This window comes from Martes martes (genome assembly GCF_963455335.1).
Source record: "Martes martes genome assembly, chromosome: 9".
In the NCBI taxonomy this organism is placed as follows: domain Eukaryota; kingdom Metazoa; phylum Chordata; class Mammalia; order Carnivora; family Mustelidae; genus Martes; species Martes martes.
This window is the reverse complement of record NC_137896.1, coordinates 13,915,635-13,935,380: the sequence shown is the minus strand read 5'-3', so window position 1 is coordinate 13,935,380 and position 19,746 is coordinate 13,915,635. Positions and strand designations below refer to the sequence as shown.

The 19,746-nt window shown below is 50.0% G+C and overlaps 2 protein-coding genes across 5 annotated transcripts in view; one reads left to right on the top strand and one right to left on the bottom strand.

Moving 5' to 3' along the window:
- The window catches only part of SLC12A5 (solute carrier family 12 member 5), a gene marked incomplete at both ends in the record, with an annotated part of 35,008 nt that extends 31,446 nt beyond the window's left edge, over positions 1–3,562 (top strand). For 2 of the 3 annotated variants that reach the window (XM_080814010.1, XM_080814011.1), the window contains 6 exons: positions 637–744; positions 1,838–1,960; positions 2,053–2,252; positions 2,618–2,632; positions 3,102–3,235; positions 3,471–3,562. In XM_080814010.1, coding sequence (XP_080670136.1) covers positions 637–744; positions 1,838–1,960; positions 2,053–2,252; positions 2,618–2,632; positions 3,102–3,235; positions 3,471–3,562 — 672 coding nt within the window. The remainder of the gene's footprint in view (positions 1–636; positions 745–1,837; positions 1,961–2,052; positions 2,253–2,617; positions 2,633–3,101; positions 3,236–3,470) is intronic. The other variant, XM_080814009.1, reaches the window with a different exon arrangement.
- A 3,222-nt stretch (positions 3,563–6,784) lies between these two features.
- NCOA5 (nuclear receptor coactivator 5) overlaps positions 6,785–19,746 on the bottom strand; it is a 30,260-nt gene continuing 17,298 nt past the window's right edge. Inside the window, exons 3-8 of one of the 2 annotated variants that reach the window (XM_080814752.1) lie at positions 15,708–16,034; positions 14,250–14,386; positions 12,948–13,074; positions 10,910–11,109; positions 9,220–9,540; positions 6,785–8,762 (exon numbers count right to left, since the gene is read on the bottom strand). In XM_080814752.1, coding sequence (XP_080670878.1) covers positions 8,173–8,762; positions 9,220–9,540; positions 10,910–11,109; positions 12,948–13,074; positions 14,250–14,386; positions 15,708–16,034 — 1,702 coding nt within the window. In that variant the 3' untranslated portion in view covers positions 6,785–8,172. Of the gene's footprint in view, positions 8,763–9,196; positions 9,541–10,909; positions 11,110–12,947; positions 13,075–14,249; positions 14,387–15,707; positions 16,035–19,746 lie in introns of both variants that reach the window. The other variant, XM_080814753.1, reaches the window with a different exon arrangement.

Below are 19,746 nucleotides of genomic sequence, written 5' to 3'. Positions count from 1 at the left end.
CTGTGCCATTCGATGCGAGGCGCTGTCTCATACACTTTACATATATTCTCACAGCAACCAGTGAAACAGAACTATCGGCATTTTCATTTCACAGATTAGGAAGTCGAGGCACAGGAAGGTTAAGGAATTTGCCCAACAGTACAGCTAAGCGGCAGAGCCAGGATTCACATCCCGGCAAGCTGGCTTCAGAGTCCACGCCCCTCGCTACTACCGGCCAGAGCCTCTCCTCTTTCCTTTCTCTCCGTTTATTTATCCCTCCGCCCATCCGTCTGTGTTCATTAATGTATTCATTCACTCAACCACCCATTCATCCATATATGTATTCATTCATCACTGTTCCTTTATGAAATTTCTTCCCCTTCTCCATTCACCCAGGTAATTAATTAATCAACTCATTCATTAATTCACCCATTCATACGCCTGGTCCTGCGTTGGGCTGAGCAGGGAACGAGCTGCATTGCCTTCAAGGAGCATTGCCCTATGCTTCGTCCTTGCCTCCCACAGCTATTGGTTAAACTAGGTCATTAGATGGAGAAGCCCTAGGCTGGCAGAAGGAGAGGAGGCTGCCTCCCTTCCCTTGGCCTCGCCCCTGAACTCATGCTTTCCTCCCTTGCCCCCGTCACTGCCCGCCCACAGCACGAGAGCGACATCTCAGCTTACACCTACGAGAAGACGCTGGTGATGGAGCAGCGTTCGCAGATCCTCAAACAGATGCATTTAACCAAGAACGAGCGAGAGCGGGAGGTGAGCTCGCCCTGGCAGGGCTCTGAGCACCTCAAGATGCTGCCCACTCTGGGTCTGCACGGCAGGGAGGGCCCAGGGCTCCCACTCCTGGCCGCTGGCACCGCCTTCACCCTGGAGCGTTACTCATCACCCTTCCCCCCCTCGAGCCCGCCTCGCTGCACCTACCAAGCCTGCCAGCCATGATGCCAAGGGCTTTGGCTTGGGTGACAGACTCCCCACTCTGTATGTGACTCCTGGGGCCCAATGGAGAACAGCGGAAGCTAAATATATATGGATAATGATTCCTCAGGGGCACGGGCTGCGAGTGTGGGGGACGAGGGATCACGTGATAAACCCTGCCAGAGCGGGCACCAGATGGGCAATAAGGGATGTAGCTAACGGTGGGAGTTGGGGCTCACCTCCTAGGCTGTGGTTGCGGAGTTCTCAGGGGCGATGATGATGAGTCTCCCATGGGGTGTAGGTGTCAGACTGCCCAGGTGTGGGTAATGTGGGACCACTCGTCCCCGGGAGCTGGGAGGACAGTCGCACCTCAGGGAGTGGAGACCTCGGGGAAATGAACGATGGTACTCTGGGACCAGGGACAGAAGAGCTCTCGGGGGCAGGTGACAGGGTGCCTGGGGAGTGGGGGGCAGAATCTGTAGGTGAGGGTGACAGACCACGGTTGAGGCGGTCTCCCAGGTGTGAGTAATGTATTTCTCAGATTGCGGTTAATGGGTCCTCAGGGGAATGGGTGATGGGTGCCTCTGGGAGCTGGGAAGGATGAACACTCCAGGGCTGATAGTAAAAGACATAAGAAATGTCAAGGGCACTGACCACTCAGAACTGGCCCTGGGTGCTAAGCTAAGATAGAGCCCTGTGGGGGCGGGGGCAAGCGTTAACCCTTTGGTTGCTGGAGGGTGTTCTGCCAATGCGTTGGAGCAGCCTGGTGAGCAGGGCAGTAGCTGTTTGACAAGGACACACCGCAGTATTCCGACAACTGGCACGGCTTCCAACAGTGCGTGTCTGTGGCTGAGCAGCAGCGCTGGCCATAGCTCTTTGCAGGGCACGTGTGCTGAGCGGGAGCAGAGTGGTCCTAACCCGTGTCACTCTCTAGATCCAGAGTATCACAGATGAGTCTCGGGGCTCCATCCGGAGAAAGAATCCAGCCAACACTCGGCTCCGCCTCAATGTCCCAGAAGAGACAGCTGGTGACAGCGAGGAGAAGCCGGAGGAGGAGGTGCGAGGCGGGGGTGGTCTGGCCCCAGCCGGTGGGGGCAGAAGATTTGGCCTCTACAGGAGTCACATGCTGCCCCCTTGTTCATCTCCCAGGTGCAGCTGATCCATGACCAGAGCGCTCCCAGCTGCCCCAGCAGTTCTCCGTCCCCGGGGGAGGAACCCGAAGGGGAGGGCGAGGCAGACCCAGAGAAGGTGCATCTCACCTGGACCAAGGACAAGTCGGCAGCAGAGAAGAATAAGGGCCCCAGTCCGGTCTCCTCTGAGGGCATCAAGGACTTCTTCAGCATGAAGCCGTAGGGGCCTGGGGCCTGGGGGCTGGGGGCTGGGGGCTGGGGGTGGGTGAGCCTAGAGGGTCCTTGCTCCCCATGGCAGAGCAAAGGAGCAGAGGAGGTCCTGGTCGGAAGACCCAGCCCAAACCTTGTCTGGGTTTCCCCATCTGAGAACTGGGGGGTTGCGCTAATTAGTGAGGATCAGTACTCCCAGGCGGAGCCAGTGAAAAAGTGAAGGGGGTGTGGCTGGGGGGGCAGTACCTACTGCGGGGGGTGGGGGTGGGCGTGGCCGGCTATGGGTAAGGGGTGATGATGGCCCAAGTCCTCAGTTTCTCCTTCTTCTGACCTTTCTCTTGTGCTTCTCTTTGCTTCTCCTGTGTTTCCTGAAGGGAGTGGGAGAATTTGTAAGTGCTTCAGGATTTTTTTTTTTTTTTTTTTAAAGATTTATTTTATTTATTTGACAGAGAGAGATCACAAGTAAGCAGAGAGGCAGGCAAAGAGAGAGAGGGAGGGAAGCAGGCTTCCTGCTGAGCAGAGAGCCCGATATGGGACTCGATCCCAGGACCCCGAGATCATGACCCGAGCCGAAGGCAGCGGCTTAACCCACTGAGCCACCCAGGCGCCCCATGCTTCAGGATTTTTTATTCTCTCTTCCGGGTTGGCCAGGGTCCCTGCTCTCCTGACTCTATCATGAACCTTCAGTTCGTGGTCCTGGCCTTTGGGGTCTCTGAATAGCCCAGTCTGGAGAGGCCTGGGGTTGACCTGGTGCCAGCGGCCCAGTGCCCCCGGGGCCGGGAGGGCCGTGGGTCCAGCTTTCCCAGTTCCAGCTCACGCGCCCTCCTCCCCTCTGCCCCCCCCACCCCCCCACCCCAGGAACCAGTCCAACGTGCGGCGCATGCACACCGCCGTGCGGCTGAACGAGGTCATCGTGAAGAAATCCCGGGAGGCCAAGCTGGTTTTGCTCAACATGCCGGGACCTCCACGCAACCGCAACGGTGACGAAAATTGTATCCTGGACCTAACGTGGGGTGTGGGGGGTGCGGGGTGGGGGCTCGAGGCGGACGTCAGGGGGCCGGGGTCCTAGCCCTGGGATGGAAGAGCCGACCCGGTCCTGCTTCAATTACCTGGGACCCGGATGGTTCCAGGGCCCAGGGTTCCCTGGCGCCGATCGCAACTCCCATTCCATCCGGGAGCGGGGTGTGGATGGGAAAGGGATGGTCTTTCTCCTTGACGCGCGCTCAGACATGGAGTTCCTCGAGGTCCTCACCGAGCACCTGGACCGGGTGATGCTGGTCCGCGGCGGTGGCCGCGAGGTCATCACCATCTACTCCTGAGAGCCAGGACCTGCCACCCGGGCCCGAGCGCGCCTGGCCGGCGGCCCCGGAGCTCTCGCCGCGCCCCCCGCCGCTGTCACCGTTTACATACAGACCCTGTGCCCGCGCCCTGGCCCCTTTCCCCGCTGCCTGAAGCCCGGAGGCCACGCCGCTCGGGGCTGACTCGGAGAGGACCGCCCCAAGCGGAGGCCGGAGCCCGGGCGCCCCGTCGGTGCGTTGCTCCGCGGGCCCGGCCTAGCCCCGCGGGAGGAGACGCTGCAATAAGGCCGGGGAGGCGCGGAGAGCGGGGGGCGCGGGGCCGTGAGGAGTCCCGGCGGGCCTCGCGGCCCGGTCCTCTCCCCCGCCCCGCCCGGTCCTCGGCGCCGCGGCGCGGGCCCGGCTCCCGGCGTCCCGAGGGCGCGCGGTGGGGAGGCCGCGCTTGGCCGGATCCGCCGCCCCCCCGCGCGGGGCCGCGCCTATACATAGTGTACAGGAGACATCGCGTGTATTTTTAACGTCCCCATATTTCTGTGACTAGAAGCGCAACGGACTTCTCTGCTCGCCACTGTCGAGCTCTCCCGCTGGGGCGCCCGGGGGAGGCGGCGGCCTCGGGGAGGCTGGGTTTTCCTGGACGTCCGAGAGTTTGGGAGCAGAAGTGCTTTCGGCTTAGGCGGGAGTCGCGGTCCTGGCCCCTCGGCACCCTCGCCCCGCTCTCGCCTCCTCGCCCTTCCCGCGCGCCCCTGGCTTCCGACCCTTCCACGAGCTCTTTTCGGAGATGGGGTGAGACCAGTGTCCGGCTTTTCCTGGATCCGCCTCCCAGCGGCTGCGGGGAAGCGCGTGGCCTCCTCTAGGCTCCCGGCGTGCGGGCTCCGGGGCAGGGGAGGGGCTCCTCGGGGATGGGGAGAGACCGAGGAAGCCCCGCCCCCGTGCCTTCGCTGGGGCAGCAGGCCTCTCTCCTCGTCGGCTCGTCTCCTGCTCCCCCTATCCCATGGCTCCTCGCCAAAGACTGAAGCCGGGGAGCTGGACGGCGTCCCCTCCCCGGAGTTGCGTCCCTGGGACAGGCGGGGGAGGAAGGGGGGCGATTTGGGTTTAGGGGCCAGACCCTCAGGGGAGGCTCCAGCGCTGCCCCTAATGTACCCTCTCCTGTCCCCATCCGGCAGCTCCGGCCTCGAGGACCCAGTCGCCCTCTTCGCGTCCCGGGGCCCGGCCTCGCTGCCCAGCAGCGGCCTCTAGTTGCGTCTCCCAGACACCTGGGCCTGGGGGAGGGCTGGGGTCGCCATGTGCTTTGTTCTTAGCGCCTCTCTGCCCTCCTCCAACTAGGACCCAAAGCCTTTGGCTTCTCCAACTCCAATCCTTGGCGCTTTTGCTCCAAGCAGCCCGGTCAGAGGCGCCCTCTATCCCTAGAGAAGGCGCATTGGGCGGGTTCCCTTCCCCCAGGGCACGTTACTAAGGGGGATAGGCACTGCATGCTCGTTCCAGCGCCCTCTGGGTTCAGTACCTCCAGCCCCAGGGCCCTGACATTTGCACCTAGTTAGGCATCCTGCCCACCTCCCAGACAGAGCTGGGGCTACTGGGTACTCCTGACCTCAGCACCTCCTTCCCTTTGAGCCCAAGGCAGAGAGCTGGAGCTGTTGCCATCTATAGATTGGGTCAGGTGTGGCTGGAGGTAGGTCTGGACCTCTGCCTGTTAGACCAAGCCCTCTGAGATTTGGTGAGGGGGCCAGATAGACTCTTCAGAAAGTTGGAAGTATTAAGACACCAGCCCCGGCCCCCACCTGACCCCCCTGCATCTTCCTAACCACCACCCTCTGAGAACCACAGCTGGGTCTACGCTTCTGGGTGTTCTCAACATCCGAGGCTGGGCAGAAGAGGAAGGGGTCTGTATCAACACCAATTAGGGAACCAAAGTTGCACTATCTGGGCCCAGAATGTCCGGTTGGCAAGAGCAAAGTTTCCGTCGAGGAAGACAAACATCCCACAACAAAACCCAACTTTTCTGTGCTACATGTGCAATATTTGTTATGAATGTTATCACAAGTCATTCATCAAATTATCTTTATAATCATTGTAGCTAGATGTTTCATGTCCATTCAAGTGACTTTTATTCTGAGTGCAATATTTCAATAGCCTTGTAGTGATAACTAGTGTTGCTTTTGTTTTAGACGATCTATGTGCAGGGCAATGCAATGAAGTTGAAAACCCTTGTAAATAGGAGAGGTTGCAAACCAAATCAAGATTATTTATTACTATTATTAGGCCTGCCTTTAATTTTCAGTGTGTTTCAGTATTCCGCATTCTGCCTCAGTATTGATCTTGTGTTCTTTGTGCCAATACGGAAAGGAGCGCGTTGGTTCTTTCCTTTATTGTTGAATGCTCCCATTTAATGCTTTACAGCTTTTACTGTATTTTTTAGACTCCCGTCTGCACAAAATGCAATAAAAATAATTTTATTATACCCTTCACAGCCTGAGGTGTGCTGTTTGGACACCCAAGGGGGAAGAGTGAGTAGGTGGGAAGAGGGGCACTCAAGGTGGCTCTTCGGGAGCCCGGCCTCATCAAACCCTGTCACTGGCAGAAGGGGGCTGGGTTGGTCCTCCAGGTCCGGTGGCCTGGTCTGTGTTCTGATGGCTGTGGGGCCCTGTCCTGGAGAGCACTGCCAACATCCTATGAAGACAAGCACTAGGCAGGTCAGGCTCAGTGCTATCCCCAGGCCATGGAGGCCTAGTGCCAGTCACTTCACCACACCTGCCCCAGGGTGTCCCGGTGGGGCTACTGAATGTCCTTCCAGGCTCCCACAGCCTCTAGGACTCTATGGTTTTGCCAACTCCTCACATATAATGGACAGAACAGAGGGTGGCAACTGAACGGAATCAAAACAGGAGGGTGCCCTGCTCCACTGGCCAGCAAGGGCCTCCTCAGGGTCCTGTTTTCCTTTCCTAGAGTTAAGAGGACAAGCCCACTGCCACACAAACAAGGATGTTTAACACCACATCGTCATTAGCCAATAGGCTGTAGCTCTGGAATGTTATTAAAGCTTCTAAGTAGGTGGGATGCATGAGGACAGCCCAGGCTTAGGAGGTCTTCAGGCCTGATCACAGGAGGACGACGAGAGGGGCAGACCTCACGCCTGACCGAAAGCAGTCAGGGCGCCAGACCAAAAGCGGTCAGGGCTCTATCAGGGACCTTCACCTTCTGACCTTGGGAGGGAATGCCCCTGCAGACAGAACGCCCCAAAAGACAACACAGGTTTTACTTTTTCATTTTAATTAAAAAGTAATCATCTCATCTTATTAACAACACAGAATTCCAAAAAGGAAAAAAAACACTCTATAACACAAACATGTCAGAACATAAAACGCTGCCACCTGGGGACCTTGAATTTTTGAAATCATTTGTTTACTCAGCCACTGGCAGGGACTCAGCTGAAGTCACTGCTCTCCCTCGTCCCGCCAGGGGCCCCTTGAGACTGTGATCCACAGGGCTCTAATGAGCACCATCCCTAGGGAGAGGGCAGCTTGCTTTGGCTCCATTTAGAGCAGCAGCCAGAAGTCCTCCCTCTTAATAATTTCACTCTGGCTCAAAAGTTATGAACAGCCACCTGTATTAAGGACATGTCCAGCTACCAAAAGTCTGACATCAAAATGGTCCCTACTTCCTGCTGCTCAGAAAACAGAACAAGAATCCAGATGAAAATAAGAACCTGATTTCTGAGCCAAAAGCTCAAAACAATCGGGGGGGGGGGGGTGTTCCCTGCCAGAGTCTAGAGCTGCCTTCTCAGAACCTCCATGAAACTAGCACTGGAGAGGGAGAGGCTGGCAGAAATGTTAAGGGGGTGAGAGTGGTCAGGGTCCAGATTCACAGTTCTTCTTGAACTGCTGGTGATGGGAGCTGTTCAGCTCATTGGAGATCCTCCAATGAAATGAAGAAAAAAAAAAGAAAAAGAAAAGAAAAGAAAAGAAAACCCTAAACCCACAACCGTGGATGATGCAGAAAAGCGCCTGCTTCTGTGGCTGCCATGGACACTTCTTGACAACTCCAGGGCAGCGGGTCAGTGAGTCCTCAAGCAGACCCCGTACACATGGGATCGGGGGCACAACGACGGCGCTGTGCTGGCCAAGCCCAGGCTGGTCCTCTGCAACCTTAGGCAGGAGCTGCAGACAGGAGCTTGAGATCTGGTCGGCCTGTGCAAAGCTGAAAAACCTTGGCAGATTCAAAATGAACAAAGGCGGTGGCGAATGACAGGAAAGCGCCATTCCAAACTCAGCCGATCGGGCTCGGCTTCCTCCTGCCCCCCGCCCCCCCAACCTCCAAATCAGTGGACAGAGTAACAAGAGAAACCCATGACATATAAACTGAGCCCAGACACCTATACTGCCCAAGTGACCCCAGAGATATTTATTTTCTACAAAATAAAAAAAAACAACAAAAAAAGATACACCCCCAAATGCAGTATAAACTCTGACTCTGGAAGGAATAAGCAACACAGCCTCGGGCAGAAGTGAGAGCAGGTGGTAGAAACATTCGATGAAGACCTGGAGAGGCGCAGAAAACATCCTCCAAATAACTCTATTTGAACGCAGTAGGTGGAAGGCCAGGGGATGAAGGGACTGGGGGTAGTTGGAGATTGAGCCTCAGTAATGCCTCTGGTAAGATCCCATCGGGGCCGGGGGTCGCCCCACCTGTGCTGTGGTTTGGCTAACCAGGTGGGAGAGAGCAGGGCCACTCTGGATCAGGGTGTCCAGAGCCTTCTGTACACTTGGATTGTCAAAGTTGATACCTGTGGAAGACACGGGCCTCTGGCTAGCCATGTTGCTGGCAGGTGCCAGGCGACTGGAAGGTTGGCCAAAGAGCCCTTGGGAAGGAGCCCCAGGCCTGGGGCCCATGTTCCGAGCAGATCCTGCCTGTCCCAAAATGTTTGGAGGCTGATTGCCAGAGGCCTGTGATCTTTGCTGAGGCTGGCTGTTCACTCCTGTGGAAAAATTCTGGTTCTGGGTGTTTCCGGCAACGACTGAGGGGGATGCAGAGCCGCTATTGGCCACAACCGTGCCACTATTGAAGAGGCTGAGGATTTTGGCCTGAAGCTCCTGCTGGGAGGTGGGGGGTACAGCTGGATTGGGTGTAGCAGAGGGGAGCACTTGGCCGCTCTGGAGCGGTTGGGAGCTTGGCTGTGTCTTCAGCGAGGGACCCGAGGTCGCCCCGAGTGGTTGGCGGGAAATCGGGCCTAAAAGACAGAAGGAGGAGGTATCCAGTTGAAAGTACCCTCCCTGGGCAGGCGGCTTAGCAGCCAGGGAAGAACAACAATCACTGATCACATCAATCACATAACGCACAGACTGTAACATCACTTTCCCCAAGGGGCTACTTCAGGGTATGTGCTGTCTCCAGGAAACAGCTCAGGTGCCCCAGAGGACTTAAGGACAAAAGGGCATCCAACTCGGTTACCAAGCGGCCAGCAATCCTAGCCCACCCGTCACCACATTCACTACAGGGACTGAAATTCAGTACCCAAATCTTAAGTTATCATTACATCAGTAAGGACAGCCCGTGGGAGAACCCAGGGCATGGGCTCATTCCCCTTACCCACCCCAAAGAGTGGGGCCTGCCACCCTCCCAACAGAGCCTGGGGGTTAGAGAAATGCAGAGTCAGAACTTCACCTCGGCCCTGCCACGTAGCTCACCAGGCAGAGAGTCGGTGCTGCTCCTCATAAGGCGCTCCTTCCGCTCTCGCAGGTAGTTGATGATCTTGTCAGTCTCCTCCGCAGTGAGGTACCGATTATCTGCCAGCAGGTTGAGGAGGCTTTGCATGGCCGGAGGGTGCCCCCCGCGCACTCCTTCCTCGGGACCTCCGCGCTCCCTTTCTTGCAGAATGGCCTCATCGGCCATCTTGGCTGCCTGTCTGGCAATCTCCTCACGTTCCTTCTCCCGACACTCGTTCTTGTAGCGCTCATAATTTCTGGCCACCAGCACCATGGCGTCTGCCTGGGGCATGTTGCGATGCTCTGTAGGAGACAACGGCAGGAGTTATTTTCTCCCCTAATACACCTGAGTGCTTACCCACTGGAGTCTACCAGGCCTTTCCTAACTTCAAACCAGCAAGAAAACCATTTTGGTGACAAAAAGTCTTGGGATGGGGAGCCAGGGGGAAAGGAGATGAAGGCTGGGAAGAAAAGTGAATAGATTTCTTTGGTGGGGAACACACATCTTCCGCAGAGCTGGTTCTTCGGGGGAATTCCTAGATCACACAGACTGGCAGCAAAAATCAAAGAAACACGACAGTCTCCCACAGATTCAAAAAGACCACACAGGGAATAAGCATGGGAGGCAGGCTGTGGGGGGCCAAAAAAAAGGGCTTCTGTAAAGCCTGGCTCTCCCCTGTGATGCTCGGGATAGAGCCGGCCTACTGTTTTTGAATTCATCAGTTCAAAGGTCATGGATTGAGATCAAATGTAACCCTAAACAACCTCCTCTCCTCACCCGAGGGCAACGTGACTTACAGGGTGGTGAGAAGCCTCAGAACTTTACATAAATGTCCTCCCGCATCTTGAGAACTAGTCCTGAGAGAGACAAACGACCGAATGACCTAGTGGAGAGCCTTATGTACTTCGCGGTTATGCGTATAACCTGTCAGGCAGAGATTCTGTGTGTGGTGGGAAAAGGGAAAAGTCCCCACTGGAGGAGCAATGACGAGGACATCAGCTGGCCGAGTCCCAACATTCTGAGTGCTAAGTACTAAATAAAAGCGACTTCAGGGAAGGGCTTCGAGGACTTCTGGGGCCTCCTCCCTGCTCTCTTGCCCCTTCCACTTCTCCAGCACACTCGCAGGTAGCATCCTCATCGCCTGTTCTATCCTCTGCCCCTTACTGCAGGGTCTGGTGAAAGCAAGGAAGGGTTCTGCCGCACTCAGAGCAGCCCACACCAGAGACGCACCGGTGCCTGCTCTCACGGACGAGAGCTGACGGTGCGCCTCTCTTCTGAAGTGACTTCATGTTGGCGGCTTGAAACAGGACACAGTGGGAGCATTTACATCATGGAGATCAGCAAATACTGTACACCACACTGCCTCCTGCCTGCTCCCCAGAACTAGCTGTTAAACATTTGCTGGGATCCCACTGTCTCTACCTACGGGCTAAATATGTCTTCTCTATAGCAGGCCCAAAACTGTATCCACTGAAAACTGTATCCACTGAAAGAGCATCAGACGAGAACGTGGCCATGCAGGTCTCCTCAAGTGTCCTTATAAAAGGGCCCTGCCATATTTGAGCTGACCTACAAGTCATGTGGCCAAAACCTGCTTCTTGTGAGTAAGGCATGAAAGAGTTAATGACTAGTGACTACCTCTGGAAATCTGACCCACTGGGGCTTCCGTACCTTGAGGGGTTCCAAACATGATGTTGACTGTGCAGGAGCGGTGAATCTGGTGTTGCTGGGTGATGACAATAGCAAAAGGAGACCCACCCCTGCTAACATCCTCCAAGGCTTGTGACAGTGACACCTCTGTGTTGAGGAAGATCAAGTCCACTACCATGCCCAGGTCTCGTACCTTCCGGCCCACTGATTCAGCATAATCTCTGTGGAAACAAACGGGATCGAGGTGAGGACTGCCTGAGCACCCCCAGTGTGTAGCTGCTGCACCTGTCAGCAGTGTGTGCTCCTAAGGGGAGTTCAAATCTTAGTGTATCCAGTGCCTCCCCAGAGCCCTCTTCAAGAATCTAGACCAATTCCTTCCCTTACACTAGTTCAGAACAGTTGTGAACTAGCTCAGAATGGTCACACATAAGTTGCCATTAGTGCAGTACTTAGTACACAGGTCCTTCTCTGGGTCCCCGTAGTCCAGTGGTCCTTCCTTAAACACCATCCTTCTGCCCAAGACTTGAGGCATGTGTCTGTCTTTGGGGCGGCTACATAATATAATGGGGAAAAAATGGGCTTCAATGCTACAAAGATAAATCTGGATCCCAGCCTTAACATTTACTTACAGAGTTGTTAAGATTTAAGCAAATCCCTTAACCTCTTACAAACTTGTTTCTTTACCAATTAAACAGGAACAATATGGCTCGGTTCATGTCACTCCCCTGACTTTCCTTCCAATCTAAATTAGATCCTTGATATATTTCTTCTCCTAGGGCTCATCGCCCAATACATCCATTTTTGTCATCTGCCTGACGAGGTTGTAAAGCTCGACAACAGGAAGGGGCCCTGTGTGAGCGTACCATTACAGACCTAGTAGCTAGCTTCACCATGTATTTAAGAGATGAGCTGAATGAATATACATGTAATATGATGAGTGTTAAGATTAAAAATAATTTAAGTAAAGCGCCTAGCAAGGGGTGGTAGAGTAGGTACTCGGAAAGTGATAGCTATTACCATGTGTCGAGAAAAAAAAAGCTATCTACAGTCAAAGCAGCATCTACCTCTAAACAAAGGCAGCCCAGAGCCTGGGAACTCTGCCTGCTGCTTGGTGTCTCAACACCTATTTCCCTAGTCTCTGCCTTGAAATTAGCTCTTTAACCCCAAACTGCTAGAAAACACATGAAGTTATTTACTAACCACCTGGGGAAAGGGAACATAGCTAGTGCCAAAGCCTGCAAGCTGCTATGCTCCCTCCTGCCTCTCTGCTCGGTCTCTTCAGGAAAGAATGTGAAAAAGAGGCGCGCAAAAAGGTACCATGAACTCTGGATTGGCCGGGATGGTCTCTTAAGAGTTCTGCAAGATCACGGACCTTCACAAAGAAGGTTTAGCCGACAAATGCAGAGACATGCACCTCTCAAAGCACTTGGGATTCAGGGTTTTTCCATGAAGGGGGCATCTGTTGCTTTGCATGACCAACATATATTCCCTCCCTCTCCAATCTCCCTTTGGGAATGCACCCTTCTACTGAGTCCACATGATTCCACAGACCTAATTCTACCTTTAGCTCTAGGAATGGGCACATAATCTAGCCCTGGTCAATCAAGGTATCCCAGCGCTGCTAGCTCAAGGATGGGAGAGTAAGCTAGGTCAGTCCAGTGAGAAACAGTTCCAGGCTTTTAGGTGGAAGCACTGGGGAAGAAGCTTCTTCTACGAAGATAAATGTCTAGGGTCAGCGCCCTTCTGCGTTTTCAAGTAGAAAGCAAGTCTGAGAACGAAGGCGACACAGAGACTAAGTTTTGATGACATGGTCTGACCCTGGATGTGGCCATACCCAAAGTTCCCCATCAAGTGAACTAAAAATTTCCCTCTGGGGCCTAAGACCGTTTGCAATGGCTTTTTTGTCAAGCTACAACTGACAGACCGAACTCTGGCTAAACACAGGAGAGCAATGCTGGAATATACAGCCCAAATCCAGTGGGTACAGCTGCCAAAGGACGTCTTAATTTCTCTTCTGACGTTTCTCCTTACTAAGGAGAAATAACCAAAGGATTCTTACTTAGTCTGCTTGTTGACCACAATCACAGAACAATCAACAGGCCTCTCGGCATCGAAACGTCTCTGGATTTCCTCAAAATATTGACGATAAAGTTCTTCTCTACGCCGTTCCTCACGTTTCAAACGCTCTGTAAGACACCAACAAGGCAAACTGAAATGTGGACTGTGACTTTCTACAAAAATAAGTCACAAGGCTTATTGTGAATCCCAAACTACTTGTAGGACAAGGTCGTAACATAAACACATTCTGGTCTACCTCCTAAAAACAGCCAGTGTAATTGTTCTTTACTATTATAAACTCACTGAAATGGAACTGTTCAGTTAGAGGGCATGGTCATTTTTAATGTGTCATCTGATATACACTACACCAAGGCTGTTACTCTAGAGAGGCTGTTACTAACTTATCCTCTCAGGGGGGTGGATCACCCAGTGCTATTTCTCCACATCTTAGTCAACACTGGGAATTGCCACTTCTGAAAATTCCTGCCAACTTAATAGGTAAAAGATGGTATTCTGTTATTATTTTATTTTGCATTTTGGGAACAACTATTTAAGACCCTTATTGACAGGTATTTGTAATTTTTTCTGTAAAAAAAAACTCATAAAGTTTTATTACAAATTAAAAGAGCTTTTTAATTCAACTATGAAATAATTTAAAAATTTTTAAAGATGTATTATGAAAAATGAGGCTTTGAAAAAACATGTTTGGGGGTGCCTGGGTGGCTCAGTGGGTTAAGCCTCTGCCTTCAGGTCAGGTCATGATCTCAGGGTCCTGGGATCGAGCCCCGAATCAGGCTCTCTGCTCAGTGGGGAGCCTGCTTCCCCCTCTCTCTGCCTGCTATTCTGCCTACTTGTGATCTCTCTGTCAAATAAATAAAATCTTAAAAAAAAAAAGAAAAAGAAAAACCATGTTTGTCTTTACCTAAAAAAGAGATGCTGATAAAAATTATAAATAAACAAAAAACCCCACATGATGCACAGGCAGTGCAAACAGTTGTAGTTATTCGTTAATTGGCAAAAAGCAAACACTTAACCCTCTTTAGCTCCAATCTTTTGTTCGTTTCTTCCTGCTGGAATCCCATATTCATTTCTTCTTGTTACATGACTCAACCGGATGGCGGTACTAATCTGCATTTTATAAATTATTTTCAGCTGTACGTTCCCTACATATTAGCAGGATATTTGCATTTCTCCTTTCCGTAGATTGCTTTGCCAAGACATCAGTCCCTTTCCAGTCAGTTATTCGTTTCCTGTTCCATTTGTCAAGTGTCTTACCAGTAACAGAAATAAACTGCTGCTTTACCTTTTGCACGAGACTGACTTTCTGGGCCCGGAGGGCCTCGTCCATCAAAGCTATCTCTGTAGCGGTCAAAGTAAGCGTCGTCCTTCCTCCTGCAATACTCGTCCATTCGCAGGTATCGGTCATAAGAGCTTTCTCTCCTGAAAAGCGGAACAAATTCGCACAAAGTTAAAACTCACCTATGCTGCAAAACCCAGAGAGAATTCTTCAATACCCACTCCTCTGTGAGGAAGCGGCACAGGAAGGCAGGACTTTGGGATTAGACAAATGAGGTCTGTGTCTGAGACTCACTGCTTATCAGCTCTGTGGCTGTGACTGTGTTAACCTGCTTTGCAAATGACTGGGAGGATATACAGAAAGCTCTCAGAATAGTCCCTGGCTTAAAGTAAATGCAAAATAATTGATAGTAACTACTGATATTAATTTTGATAATACATACAGACATATATTTCATGTGAATACACAGATAAATTTCTCATTACCTTGGGCAGAACACTCAGAACAGAAACTCTGTACCCACTAAGCAGAAACTCTTCACTTCCCATCCCTGTAACCACTAATCTATTTTCTGTCTCCATGAATTTGCTCTCTCTAGGTATTTCATGTCGGTGGGATCATACAGTATTTGTTCTTTTGTGTCGTCTGGATTACTTCCTTTAGCATTATGTTTTCAAAGTCCATCCTTGTTGTAGCAGATGTCAGAATTACCCTCCATTTTATGGCTGAATACAAGTCCACTGTATGGATAGATCACTTTTCTTATTCATCATCTTTTGCTAGACCCACAGTGGAGAGTGCTGTTACGCGTACTCACATACAAGGATCTGTTCTGAGTCCCTCTTTTCAGTTCCGTGAGTGGAACTGATGGGTCCAAGTAATTCTGCTGTATTTAATGTTCTGAGGAACCTCCTGCCAACTGTTCTCTGCAGCAGCCACACTATTTTACATGCCCACCAACAATGCACGAGGGTTCTCTCTCTCCCCACCTTGCCAATACTTGTTACTTTCTTTTGTTGTTTGCCTCGATACACGATTCAGTGATTACAGCCAGCCTAGTAGGTATGAAGGGGTGGCCCATTGTGGCTTTGATCTCCATTTCCCTTCTGACGAATGATGCTGAATATTTTTTCCTGGACCTACTGTCCACGTGTACATTTTCCCTGTGTTTCTGCACTGCCAAAACAATTTGCGATCCATCTTTTTTCCCCATTTGCACAATGCTGCCTTTCACAGGTCACATGGAGAGATCCAGATTCATTCACTAAGCATAATTCATCAAACATTCACACATTCAGCAAGTATTTATTGAGTAGCACATCTGCCACTTGCTAGACATTGGAAATACAAGGCTGATAAAGTCACTGCCCTTATAAAGCTTTCAATTTGTTCAACAGAACACCCATAAAAAAGACTGTTACCAAAAAAACCAACAAAAATCCAAGCAGATGGCTGTATATGTACCTGTACATGGGCTCTCTGGAGTCTCTTATATCTCTGTATCTGTCGTACATGGGATCCCGGTGATCTCGAAAATCCCTAGAGTCTCTTAGATCACGAAAGTCTCTAAGGTCTCTCATGTCCCGAGCATCTCGCATACTTCGGCTGTCTCTGTGATCCCGAATGTCTCTGGTATCTCTGTGGTCCCGCAAGTCTCGGGGGTCTCGCATGGCTCTGCTATCACGGGCATCCCGGCCATTTCTGCCATCCCTGGGCTCTCTCCTTGGACTTCCTCGGATTGGGGATCTATCACGTCTTGTATCTCGACCGTCTCCAAAGCCATATGGATCTCTGTGGGAGGTAGCAAGGAGGAGCTAAGACAAAGAAATTGAAGGTAGCCAACCCTTCAGCTCTTTATTGGAGGAAGTCCCCACCCTCTCCAAGCATTTTTCTCTAAAACACGGCAGCCAAACAGTGAGAACATGACTAAAATTTTAAAGACAGTCACCCATCTGGTTAGCAAATGAAGACTAGTAGGTTCCAGGATCCCAAAAGATTAGGACATCAAAAGAAGAATGTAGGCCCAAAGCCAAAGGTTTTGACTGGGGTCACGTATTTGTCCCAGAGTAGTTCGGTATTCCTTACGCATGCCACGCTATCATCTAAATCTCCACAGGTTTTCAAAGTTCAAGCATCTTTCCCCCATAACCTGTTTTCTCCCACTAGACAAGTCTGAAAGATTTTAAAAGGGGGAAAAGTTGGAGCGACATAGTAAGGAGCAAGACTCATGAAGAAAAAAAAGAGCAAATGCACAATTTCATATATAGTAACAGTGATCAAAGTTGTTCCTGAAGTACAGAAAATCTCACTTAAAATATCTAGTAGGATAGTCAAATTAAGGGAAAAAAAGAAAAAGTACAATATGACACACAGTAAAGTATAAGAACACTCAGCTTCTCTGTCTTCTCAACAGTTACTGAGTAGTGGTCTCTCTCAATCTGAGTTTAATGCAGAACCCGGTTCCTTCTTTTTTTTCCTTTGAACAGTGTCTGAAGTCACAGATATGTCTGGGCTTCATGAAACGTTCCACCCTACTGGAAACTAAACCTCAACATATCTAAAATTAAACTTCTTATTCAACCCACTTCATAGTCCCATTCCCGACTTTTTCACTTCTGCTGGAAATTATCTTCCTGGTTACCAAAGTTTAAGTTCTTGAAAGTTAATGTTGATTCTTCTTTCCTTTCTCCATTAAGTCACCTGAATCCTGTTCACTTTTCTTTTTCATTCCTACTGGATTTACAAGTTTACAAAACAAAACAAAAAACCCAACCCAAACCAAAAACCAATCTTCCAGATTTCAATTCATTCAACCCATAAACATCAGATTAACTATCAGATTTCCACCTGTTACTAATCACAGCTTGACAATCACACTTTTAGGTATCCCTTCCTAACAAATCCGAACCCTTCCCAACTATTACTGCTCCCCCCATTTCCTGATTCAACCTCATCTGTTCTGTTCTTAGGACTTAACTATAACGATCCTATCTGCTTCAGGATTTCTGTTCACATGGTTTTTCAACTTGGAATATTTTTCCTGCACTAATGCCAGTATCACCCAATCCTCACAGGAAAGTTCATGTCCCAAATCTTCCAAGAGATCTTCTCTAATCTCCCTAATAACTGTTGATCTTTCCTGCGGCTCAACTCTTAGAACACTTACTATTTCTGTTACTCATCTCTATCTGATAGTTACCTTTTCACAACAGTGTCTCCTTGTTTGACCTACTTTAAGAATTACCGCCTCCATAAAATCTGCCCCGAACTCTTGAACTTCCCCAACAAAAATGCTCCTCCTTCAGTCCTTTCCATCTCAATAAATGGCACACCTACCTACTCAGTTCATTAAGCCAGGAAACTGAATGTCATCTTTTCCAAAGCCCCATCCACTCTTCCAATTCCATTTTCAAATTCTGTTCATTCTTTCTCTAAAATCTGTATCAATTCTGTTCATGTTTAAGTCCGTTAGTACTGCTGAAGGCCAACCCATAATGACCTTTCCCTAAAACCACAGCAAGAGACTTCTACCGTGGGATAAGACTTCCTCATTCCTGCTCTTGCCTCTTTTCTAATCTTTCTCTGTATTGAGTGATTTTTTCAAAAATGTAAAACCTTTCACTGGTTTCCCACAGAATTCAATCCGAAATCTCCAGTAAGGTTAAGTCAGGTGCTGCACGGTCTTGGCTGTCTTCTCCAACTTCACTCCCTCTCCTCCGAAGTTCGACACTATCTTGCCACACTGGCCTCTCAGCTGTAACTAGCCAAGGCTTTTCCTGATGCCTCTGCTTGAGCAGCAGGAACAGAACATACTCATTCTCTAGGTCTCAGCATAATATGCGTCTCTTACCTTCGATTCTAATAGTCTAAAAGTTTATTTTCTGCCCTTAAATCCTGGCCACATTTTCTCATAGCACTGTTTTTACTTGTCATTTATCATAATTTGACATATCTATTTACTTGTGTAACACCTGTCTGCTCTACTAGACCGTGAGTCCATGAGTCCGTCTGACTCTCCACTGTAAACCCACTAGGTCAGTTTATGTCTGGCATGCAGCAGATGCCCCATAACTTATATTGTATGTATTTCTATCACTGCACTTATCACATGGTTCTGTAATTACCTGTTTACACTGCTTCTCTACTGAAGAGTAAGTTCTCCTGAAGTCTTTGGATCCCTAGGACATCAGCATGGAGTTCAGTAATGTTTAATAAATCGAATTATTCAACTCAACTGTAAGCCTCTTATGAGCAGGTGTCATATTTTGTCTAAACTTTTGTCATCTACCATGATTACACACACTAGGCAGCCATCACGATGCCATCAAGTCTGGTAGAAAGCCTCGATTTTACTTCATGTGGGCACAGTAAAAAGAATTTAAATGCCAATTCTGCATCTTTGAAAGGTCCTTATATATTTTAAGGGTCACACGCACTCTTGATTTATGGGCGCAAACATGGGAGATCAGGGAGTTTAAATGAGGAGGCGCTAAACATTTTTCCTATTGAAGTGCAGACTAACCAAGATTCTTTGTTTTTTTTTCTATTATGTCCTAGAATCTTCCTCACGTGTATAACATCTGATAAGAGTATATAATGTGGGCAAAAACTCAGGATCCTATGGGAAGAGACAAGTAAGTATTTTTAGACTAACGATCAGCAGATAAACCTGCCTTGGGGAACAGTCAGAAGTAGTCATTAGAGATAGAATCAGATTTCAAGTGTTCTTGGCAATCAGGGATGAGAGATACCATGAACCTGACAGACCACAGACCATACACAAAGCCTTCAGGTGGTGGCAACGAGGGGTGGGGATATGGCTAAGAACACCGAGTCATAGCACATTATTTATAGCTTTAGGATAATTAAAAATGCCACATTGTCCTCATGCTTTTGAATCCACTGAAATACCTTAAACTTACCTTACTTACCTCCACCCCTGGAGGCTGACCATAACCCTAGATTCCCAAAGTCTCAGTTCATGCTTCCAGTGTGAGAAGGCAAGCACTCCCTTTCCCTCAATGAATCTAAAGTCCATATGCAACAAAACTACTAATTCCCTCATTGCTTTCTGGGTAAAATGGAGAAAAGATGACATTCACAAGGGGGAAAGAACCAAACAACAGTGGAAGTAGGAACAGAGAAGATAATAATATGAAAAGGCAAAGCTTTTCTCCTTTCTCCAAAAGAGGAGCAGTGTGGCAGAAGCTGTTCTTCTAGAGACGAAAACGAAAAACCTTTAGGGTCACTTTAGGACCCAAACAAAGATCTCCCCAGAACAAAAGGGCTCCTGCTGCTGGCCCCAACAACTTTCTCAAAACAAGAACCAGCTAACAAAAGGGAGGTACAGGGTGCAGGATTCAGAGTGCACAAGGAGGAAGCCTCTGAATGAGATGCTTGACCTTAGATAACAAGTGGGTTAAAAGCAAGTTTCTGGAGCACAATAGGGTTCACAATCTCATCCCAGAGGTGTTTTACTGGAGAACAACCGCAGTGTATCCTC